Source organism: Pelophylax lessonae (genome assembly GCF_965119305.1).
Source record: "Pelophylax lessonae genome assembly, chromosome: 6".
NCBI classification, from domain to species: domain Eukaryota; kingdom Metazoa; phylum Chordata; class Amphibia; order Anura; family Ranidae; genus Pelophylax; species Pelophylax lessonae.
In genome coordinates this window covers 186,358,936-186,369,684 of record NC_138773.1, presented here as the reverse complement: position 1 = coordinate 186,369,684, position 10,749 = coordinate 186,358,936, and the positions used below count along the sequence as shown (strand labels likewise).

The following is a 10,749-nucleotide window of genomic DNA, read 5'->3' as shown; positions in this document are numbered from 1 at the left end:
GCTGAGCAAGCGGATTCCGCTTAGTGGAGGTGCCCGTGTTAAAGGGGCCTAAGGGAAGTCTAGAACCCCTGTCAAATTTTTATTTCTGTCTGTGTCCCTGTTGCAGATTTTCTTTGTTTTTATGTCTGGTAAAACTTTTGTCACTGGTAAAGTAAGAGAATCTCTCTAACAGGCACCCAAATAGTAAAACAGTCATGGCTTTTAATCTTTCCCAACTCGAAAACGAAGGACTTTGGTTAGACATACACTTTACTTATTGATGCTGCAAAAATGACTGAATTGACTTTATTTTCTGTTTTTCAGACAGCTGTTATGGAGTTTAAACCAACAAAAATCCCTTTGCCAAGGTACACAGGTGTAGATAAAAATAGATTTCTACAGGAAATTTATCCCTTGGTAAGTGTAAAGAAAACCTGATCTGGATGTTTTGGCTGGTTTGGTGTACAATCCTATGTCTGTGATGGCAGGCTACAAGAGGAGCTTTGATTAGGCAGGTTTGAAAACCTTACAGAAGATCCATGACACACTTATAAGCTAGAAAAATAACTAAATTGATTTTACTCTTTAAAAACAGAGGTTTCATCTACATAAATTTGCAAATATATGTGGATTGTGGACGCCACATTGCTATGTCTAGGCACCACTGATAAATGTGGGTCCTAATAGGGATGAGCTCAGGCAAACTCAGATTCTAGTCCAAATCTCCCTGAGCTATCCCATGAGGACTGTCACTGCACATAGCCAATCATAATCATAATAAAATAAACAAAGAAAGCTGTGCTTAGATCAATTGAAGCAAAAAGGCATTAAATTAACCAAATTACATATTTGCAAAAAGACCAGCTGCTGCACATATATGGGATAAACTATAACATAGATAATAAAGGGAGATGCAGCGCTTACAGTCGGTTCATACTATGGCGATCCGACTTAGGGGGCGACCTGTGAAGTCGCATGCACCACGACTTCGGCTCGACTTGCATGGACTTCATAAAATGAATGTCTATGCAAGTCGCTCCAGGTCGCCCCGAGGTAGTACAGGAACCTTTTTCTAAGTCGGAGCGACTTGTGTCACTCCTATTAGAACCGTTCCTGTACCACACAATGGACCGCGACAGTCCGCGACTTGTCAGGCTGACCAAGTCGCCTGACAAGTCGTATTAGTGTGAATGGGGTCTTATAGTGAGTCAAATCAGTCCGGTAATCCTTCATTACAGATCAGCTGATCAGGCAGATGAATAACCTACCACCATCACACCACCGACCACACTGCCTCTTACCATCCAGTTGACATTAATAGAGCATCTCGTATGTCCCACAACAGGCTCATCTGGTCTCCAGGTCCCACTTTAATGGATGGATATTAACTCCAGACGCTCCCAAAGGAGGACAACCAGAATCCAAAAAGAGCACTCAGAAGGAGCCCAGAGAAAAGATAATCGCTCATAGAGTAGTCATTTTCAAATCAGGATAATGCTTTATTAAAAAGAAGCTGATACACTCACATGACATGGAGCAGCGTATGTATACACTGCCGGTTTCTAACCAAAAAGATGGCCGCTGCGTCCCAAGCGCGATGACGTCACATGTCCCAGTCCCCGGCATTAGACTGAGGGGCGGGTCATTTCGGTGCTGAAACCGAAAATTCAAGATGCACTTGGCCAAAACCGAAATTGACGGATTTAAAAAATATATATTTATATATTTTCAACTTTTTGTTTAATATAAAGAATTTAAATGAACATGAACTTTTTGTCAGCCATTAACAGCACCTTTTGAAGTGGTGTTAAAAATCCTGCTTGCTGCATTTTTGGTGCATATTTAGCAAACCGCACCAAAAATGCACCTCCCCATTGAAATGCATTAAAAACGCAGCAAGAACGCATCAAAAATGCACTCGGGTTGCATTTTTGATGCATTTTTTGAGTCGCATTAAAAAAACACCATAAGCAAGGTAAAATCGAGTACGAATTCGGCAGCCATTACCTGCACTTTTTTTTCTTTCAGCACAGTGCGGAAAACCCTATTTTAGGCCGATAATGTTCGGCGGCTGAAATTTCGGTGCTTCACTATAGATCAGTTTCTGTAGCAATAACCCCCCAGATTCAGTGCTATTTTCTGCAATAATAACCCCCCAGTTTTGGTGTCAGTTTACGCAATAATAACCCCCCCCCCCACATTTGTTTCAGTAACAACAATAATAACCCCAGCATTTGTGCCAGTTTCTCAAATATAACCCGCAGCATTGCTGTCAGTTTCCACAAGAATAACCCTCAGCATTGCTGTCAGTTTCTGTAATAATAACCCCAGCATTGGTGTCAGAAGCAGCAATAATAACCCCCAGCAATGGTGCCAAATTCACAATAATAAACCCCAGCATTGGTGCCAGTTTCTGCAATAAAAGTTCCCAGGATTAATATTAGTTTTCTCAATAATAATTCCCAGCATTGGTGTCGGTTTCTTCAATAAAAATTCCCAGCATTAACACTCAGCATTGGTGTGCGTAGCAATAATAACCCCTATCATTGGTGTCAGTGTACGGGACACCAATGCAGGGATGATCAGATCAGTTGGCTACATCTCAAGAAGTCAGGAACCAGTCTAATGCTGGCCATACACGTATAGGTTTTTGGGCGAGAATGGTCGTATGAACATTCGATGAATGGACAAATGTCGTTTGAAAATTTTCTTTTGCTTTTAACATTCAGTTTTAAAATGAATGTTATTTCTGCGCGATAACCCAAAGTTTGCCCGAAACATTGCCCCGGAAATTTGTTGATCGAGAAAAGTTTTCCGATCTGCCTCTTCGAATTTTCCCATCACTGCAGTCGAAAGCAGACATCGATTTGACCCCACTAACTGTTCAAAAAAAGAAAAAAATTAAATGAATTTTCTTAAAACTAAAATTTCCGGACGAAAATCTATACGTGTATGGCCAGGATTAGTTTGATTAGCTTAGTGAATGTGGTAAGAATTCACTTTATAAAGAATATCCAATCATGTGCATAGAAAAAAAAAAAGGAAGCAGTATTTTGCTTGCATACGATTTGGTGACAGAAGTTACCAGAGCCTTACTTCATTCACTAAGGCGGCGCAGGACTAAGCTAAGAGAAAATCCCCTTGCAAAGTGAATAGCCTATTTGCCTTTAGTAAATCAACCCCTTTGTTGTCAGCATCTAATGAATAATGAGTAACTTCAGATTAAATGCAACTAGAGAGGTCAGTGTGGGTTGGTCCTAAAGATATTTTAATGCTTGTTATTAATATGTACAAAGCCTAACCCTTTGCTGACCACAGAACACCTTTGTGAAGAGGCGCAGAGAGTGGGCCTTAACGTCCACACACTGCACATACAGTATTGTGTCCATGGTGGTTTCTGTGTTGAGAGCGTGTTCCCAGAATAGTAACTGAGCTGTCACAGACAGCTACTGGCCTCTGTTTGTGTACAGGAGCAAGCAGTATGGGCTCCAAAATCATTTAACAACCAATCACTGTGATCGTGTAATCAGGAATTCTGTCCCACCTCCCGGCATTTAAACCTAGGTAAAGGGCTGCCGGGAGGAGGAGTGGGAAGAAGTTACTGTCCATAGTCTGGGCACAGATTCACTTTAAAGCGGAGTTCCACCCTAATTTGCATCTAAATATGAATGTCCTGCTCATCACTCCGCCATTCCCTTTTCGATAGTGTCTTTTTTTTTTTTTTTTTAAATATAAAGTACCCTTTTTTTACCTTTTCTTCTAAAAAAGATGCACTTCCGTCCAAACCCGGCCGCGGCGCAGAACGTCATATCCTCTTTGCAATGGTTTCTGGGATACCAGGGTAAGCAATCCCAGGAGTGGGCATCCTCCGCGACTAGCATCCCATTACATCTAAAGCAGAAATGACGCGATGCTAGGCTAGGCTACAGCCGTGAAAAAGTGCCACTGCACATGCACGAGATCGGGAGGTGCTTGCTGGGTAGCCAGCAGCACCTTATCCCGGAAGAGACTCCTAGTGGGCTTCAGATACCCACACTCAGGATGGACACTAGCTGGAACAGGAGGGTACAGTGAGTAGCAATACTTTTAATAACACAGAAAACGTTGTCAGATGTGGCATATGCCGTTTTCTAATACATAATTGGCGACTATCACGGGGGGTGATTTAAAAAAAAAAATAAATAAAAATGCTGGAACTGGCTGGAACTCCGCTTTAAGCCTGGGTTCACACTGCCACACAAAGCAGCTCACAGCAGGAGTCTGGTGCGTTTCATCATTTCAGCCTGATTTCAGCCCCAATTTGTGGCTGAATTTGGACCTGAAATGGACCGGAAGACGCACAGGACTCCTGTGCAATTCGCTCCGGAGATATGTGAACTGGTTCCATAGAGGGCCAGTCGCAATCTCCTGACATGCGAACTGGATGCAGGGAAACCTACATCCAATTCGCAGTAGTGTGAATCCAGCCTTAAGCCCTATAGAGGCCCGTTCACACCATAGAAACGCAGTTTTGGACGCCTTTTTTTCTTCACCTTAAATGGGGAAATGTGCGTCCCGGTGCTGTTTTTGTGCATTTAGGTGCATTCCTTTTTGATGCATTTTTACCGCGTTACAGTAAAGCTCAGTGCAAAAAAATGCAGCATGTTCTACTTTTTTTTTTTTTTTTCTTGAACTGGAACGCACTGCAACTGACCGCACTGTTGTGAACTATGCAGTTGGAAACCATATAACCTACTATCCATGCATTTCTGATGCAGAAAAAAATTGCACTGGACCGCATGTGGGATGAAGCAGCCATATAGTTGTTTTTTTAGCCACTATTAACAAGCTTTCATTTATGACAGTGATCAGACAGATAAAAGCATAATGATACCGACAGTACTAATCATTTCTCGATCCATGGAAATGGTTGGTGGTTGGTGATATTTATGCTTTGGTCATTGTTGGAATATAAGGCTGGTTGTTTATGTCCAGCTTTAGACCTAACTGACATTGTTGGTGTTTGCTTTCTAGAGGAAGCCAGCTGTGTTCCAAGACTTGGACCTGGGAGTGTGCAAATCACAATGGACCTTGGATTATATGAGCAGGAAGGGAGGAGGACGTGAAGTAAAGATCCATGTGTCTGAGCTACCACAGCTGGACTTTATTAAGAAGAATTTTTTATATAGGTGAGGGACCATAACATTTTACAGTCTTTTTAAAATACACACAACACAAAAAAAATACAAGCAGTCTGTTGAGTTATAGTTGTTTTTAATTTTCTTATTTTTTGAATTTCAGATCACTTCCATTTGATGTTTTTGTACATAGAGCAGCTGAGGACAAGCACACAGACTTCTTTATCTCTGAGGTAATTGTAAACTTCAGTGGCGGATGTGCAGGGTCTCCCATATAATCAGCAGATGTAGCTTTGTAGAGGATTTTCCTTAGAAGTAGATCACACACCTCCTCAAGCCACTGCCCAGTGCAGTCTTTACACCCTAATGACACTTTGAAGGGGTTCTAAAGGCTCAAGGTTTTTTATCTTCATCGATTCTATGTGTGCAGCAGCCCCCCTCCCACCTTTAAACTTACCTGAGCCCCATCTCGATCCAGCGATGTGCAGGAGAGCCTCAGTTCTCTTGGATGCTCCCTTCTCATTGGCTGAGACAGCCAGTGAGCCAATGAGGAGAGAGAGGGGGCGGGGCTGAGCCACCACTCTGTGTGTGAATGGACACACAGAGCAGCAGCTCAGAAACTAGCCTGCTTGGGTGCCCCCCATCGCAAGCTGCTTGCTTTGGGGGTACTCCACAGGGGGGATGGGGCCAAGAGCACCAGCATTGGACCTGAGAAGAGGAGGATGTGGGCTGCTGTGTGCAAAACCACTGCACAGAGCACGTGAGTTTGACATGTTTGTTATTAAAAAAAGCCTTTAAAATCACTTTAAAGCGAAGTTCCGGGCACAAAAACGATATTTTTTTTTGTGCCCCTCCGCTAGTTCGACATTACCTGAAAAGGAATTGGATAGTTATTTTTTTTTTGTTTACTCACCTTGTAATTGAAGATCGTAAATACTCACCTCAGAGTACTTCCTCCCTCAGCGCCGCGGCTCACCCCGTCACTTCCTGCCTCGCGATGATTCCTGGGAGCTGAACGTCATCGCTCCCAGGAATCAATGCGACGGCACCGGCCCCGTTCGTCACTTCCGGGCGACGCCGCACCGGAAGTGATGAGAGAGGCCGGTGCAGGCGCATTCTGGGACAAGAAGACACGGAAGAAGACACAGAAGAGGACTGCGCCGGCTTCAGCTGCCCACAAGAGAGATGGAAACGCTGTGGAAGAAATTTTATAAGTAAGTGTTTCTTCTAAAAGGTAAGTGTGAAGCAGGACAGATCAGAGGCTAGCCATTGTGGAATGTGCTAGTCCTGACTGTCCCGGGGGTATGTTTATTAAAAAATGACTTCTGTGCCCGGAACTCCGCTTTAAGGATCTCAACCTTTCCCAGCATTTCTCAATCAGAGTTGCATGGCACCCTAGGGTTCTTCCAGAGGCAGCTAGGTGTTCCTTGAACAAGGAGCCATTCCTACCTCTCAGATAAGCTTCTAATGATGTAAAGGATCTCTTTAGCTAACTGTAAGAGTGGGATTCTTGCCACTAACCACAAATGTAAGCAGCATTCTTCCCATGGATCATCACATGCAGCACTAATGCAGTTAGTTGTAATTAGTAGCAGGGGTTCCCTGAAAATGGAAAGCTATTTCAAAAGTTTCACTGTTAAATTGTTGAGAAATAATCCACACTATGGAGAGGGGGGGGGGGGTTTCTTTTGCTCACATACAGAAAGTAGGTTCTGCCACCGTCCCTGTAAGGAATATGGAAGGGTTTTTCTGGTGCCTCAAACCAGGAAGATTGGGACTTTATGGGCAAGTGAACATTGGTGCAAATGGGTAAATGAAAAATAAGCAATATATTGTAAAAATAAAAGGCAATAATTTATTTACAATGTTGGCTTCATGTATATAGGCAATTTGTTCTGTGAACAATGTGCTTGGGGGGAGACCCCAAGTGTGAAGGAAATAAAAGAGGTGATTCCGAAGAATCAGTGACAGTAGTGAATTTGTGACATTTGTGAGGATTTTTTGGCTGTTTCCCGATGGATGTTGAATAGGACAGAGTGTCCCCAAAAAAATCCCCAATTGCTGACGCGGCTCTATCATGGGCCTTTTTCAAAGCATTTTGAGTCACTCAAAATTAAAATACCCACTTATTGTGGGTATTTTAACAGGAGTTCCGTTGGAACTTACGTTTTGGCTGAAATCTTGGTGGGGAATCATCTATCCAGCTGCCGCAGGTTCGGTCCGTCCTCTTCTCTCAGTTCGAGAGAAGTGAGGACTGACTCTCGTTCCCCAGCCTTATGAAGTCCCTTGCGCATGCGCAGTAGGCGCTGCACGCAAAGGACTTCCGAGGAGCATGACGTGGCACCGATCTCTGCGCCTGCGCTCACTACGAGCCGAGCGACCTGCGCGCGCATCTCTTAAGCGCAGGCGCAGAGATCGGTGCCACGTCACGCTCCTCGGAAGTCCTTTGCGTGCAGCGCATACTGCGCATGTACAAGGGACTTCATAAGGCCGGGGAACGAGAGTCAGTCCTCACTTCTCTCGAGCTGAGAGAAGAGGACGGACCGAACCTGCGGCAGCTGGATAGATGATTCCCCACCAAGATTTCAGCCAAAACGTAAGTTCCAACGGAACTCCTGTTAAAATACCCACAATAAAATCCTGGGCACCAGAGTCACTTTACTTTTCTACTGTTTAAGCACTATGATTTAACACACATGGAATACCTTTGGGAACCGGCACTATAGTCACAGTATGCAAATACAATCTTTGATAAAATACTGTTAACAAAACGGACCATATACATGATCATATATTACAATACATTACAATATAGATCAAGAATCTGGCCCAAGAGTGAAAGGGAGAAAACCCACCTCCAGAACCGTGGAAGCTTAACCCCTTCAGCCTATATACTTGTAAGTGAAGACACCTCACACTTTCTCAATACCTGAGACCCACTGTGTCAAGTCTCATTAATACAACAATACTCCTCATATTAACCCAGGCTGTATGCAGGACACGATTCCCGATGTGATTGCAATTTTGGACAAGGGAGCTCTGCGCAGAATTAGCGGCTACACCCGTGTATGTACTTATTCCATTATTTCCTTCATATATACTTGATGCTACAGAAATTATACCGAGAGGACCTAAACAATCATGTATATTTTTCCCTCTGTTTAAAGACTGAGTGACTCAAAATGCTTTGAAAAAGGCCCATGATAGAGCCGAAACGCGGCAGAAATTGGGGATTTTTTTGGGGGCACTCTGTCCTATTCAACATCCATTGGGAAACAGCCAAAAAATCCTCACAAATGTCACAAATTCACTACTGTCACTGATTCTTCGGAATCACCTCTTTTATTTCCTTCACACTTGGGGTCTCCCCCCAAGCACATTGTTCACAGAACAAATTGCCTATATACATGAAACCAGCATTGTAAATAAATTACACTTGCCCATAAAGTCCCAATCTTCCTGGTTTGAGGCACCAGAAAAACCCTTCCAAAATCCACACTATGGATTCTTGTATTCTTGTATTTAGAAAGATAAAATAGCTTTATTATTGTCCATATAAATGAGTTGAACTGCTACTGTATATTTTAGACCTCAGTGGGTCCTTGTCATACTTGGAGCATTGTAAAATAAAACCCTCTTCCCCTTAAAATGTCCTGTATGTCTAGCAACTACAAACTACACAAAAAAAAATATTTAGGTTTAGAAAAATTGCATTTTTTTAAATTCCATTTATAATAAAGGAGGGGGAGACCATTAAAATAGATCCAAGTTGTAAAAGAGACTGAAGGTCCGCTTTAAGAATGCTTTTGGAAATAGAAGTGTTAATAGTTTATTAACCTTTTTATCAATTAACAAAATGGAAAGTAAATGAACAGAAGGGAAATCCAAATCAAATCAACATTTGGTGTTACCACCCTTTGCCTTTAGAACAGCATCAATTCTTTTAGGGACACTTGCACACAGTTTTGAAGGATCTCAACAGGTAAGTTGTTCCAATAATTTTGGAGAACTAACCACAGATCTTCTGTGGATGTCGGCTGCCTCAAATCCTTCTGTCTGTTCATGTAATCCCAGACAGACTTTATGTTGAGATCAGGGCTCTGTGGGGGCCTAATCATCACTTCCAGGACTCCTTGTTCTTCTTTACGCCAAAGATAGTTCTTAATAGCATTGACTGTATGTTTGGGGTCGTTGTCCTCCTGCAGAATAAGTTTGGGGCAAATCACACGCCTCCTTGATGGTATGGCATGATGGATAAAAATCTTCCTGTATTTCTCAGCATTGAGCACACCATTGATCCTGACCAAATCTCCAACACCATTTGCAGAAATGCAGCCCCAAACTTGCAAGGAACCTCCACCACGCTTCACTGTCACCTGCAGACACTTACTGTATCACTCTCCAGCCCTTCGGTGAACAAACGGTCTCCTGCTTCAGCCAGATATTTCAAATTTTAACTTATTAGTCCAGAGCCCCTGCTGCCATTTTTCTGCACACCAGTTCCTATGTTTTTGTGCATAGTTGAGTTACTTAGCCCTGGTTTACACTGGTGTGGCTTTGAAACTGCGCTACTTCAGTGGAATTTCAAAGCTGCAGATCAGTGCGATTTGCACCTCCAATTTTATTGCAGCTTGCGACTTCATTTAGCAGAAGTTTATGCAAGTCACAATGAAATTGGCACAATTTGGTGCCATCTCTTTCCCAAATAAGGGCTGCGCACACACCCACCATCCACATGATATAAAAGAAAATATGATTCATCAGACCTAGCCACCTTCATTGCTCTGTGGCCCATGTCTGATGCCCACATGCCCATTGTAGGTGATTTGGACTGTGGACACGGGTCATCATAACCACCCTGACCGGTCTGGGGCTACACAGCGCTATACACAACAAACTGTGATGCCCATTTTCTTCTGCTTTCAACACATCAACATCATTGACATGTTTTCTTGCTGCCTAATATATCCCACAGACTTTCAGATGTCATTGTAACAAGATAATCCATGTTATTCACTTAACCTGTCAATGGTCATAAAGTTATGGCTGATTGGTGTGTATACCTCATATCACTGCAATACATACTTCCCCATGTTATGTCTTTTCAATACCAACGCAAATGCAGAAAAACGTTATTCCTGTCAAAAATTCAGTGAGTTGACAACACTGCCTGAATTCTCCCCTGCTGGAATTCAGAACACTTCCCACTTATGTTATGGAGCTGATGAGAGGGGAGGTGTTCTGTAGTACAGCCAGGGAGTTATGACAGTTTGTATACATATTTGGCCACTTATTAGGCTGCATTCACATGTCAGCGTATGGATCGCGGGCAGAATCGCCGCGATTCCGCCCGCGATCCGGAGATTACTGCAAATCGCGGGATGCCTGTGCGTTGCCCGTGATTTGCAATAGCACCCCAAACGCTGAGCGATGTTGCCGCGATTTCCGCCTGCCGAATCGCGGTAACATTGCGCAAAAAAAAAATCGCGGGATGCATTACGCCCAAAAAAGTACAAGAGCTTCTTTGGAGCGTATTGCGTCCCGCAATTTTTTTTGCGCGATGTTACCGCGATTCGGCAGGCGGAAATCGCGGCAACATTGCTCAGCGTTTGGGGTGCTATTGCAAATCATGGGCAACGCACAGGCGTCCCGC

The 10,749-nt window shown here is 43.3% G+C and overlaps 1 protein-coding gene across 2 annotated transcripts in view; it reads left to right on the top strand.

Annotated features, from left to right (window-relative positions):
- Positions 1–301: 301 nt before the first annotated feature.
- TYW5 (tRNA-yW synthesizing protein 5) overlaps positions 302–10,749 on the top strand; it is a 28,148-nt gene continuing 17,700 nt past the window's right edge. The window contains exons 1-3 of one of the 2 annotated variants that reach the window (XM_082260196.1): positions 302–347; positions 4,993–5,147; positions 5,260–5,329. In XM_082260196.1, coding sequence (XP_082116322.1) covers positions 5,059–5,147; positions 5,260–5,329 — 159 coding nt within the window. In that variant the 5' untranslated portion in view covers positions 302–347; positions 4,993–5,058. Of the gene's footprint in view, positions 397–4,992; positions 5,148–5,259; positions 5,330–10,749 lie in introns of both variants that reach the window. The other variant, XM_082260195.1, reaches the window with a different exon arrangement.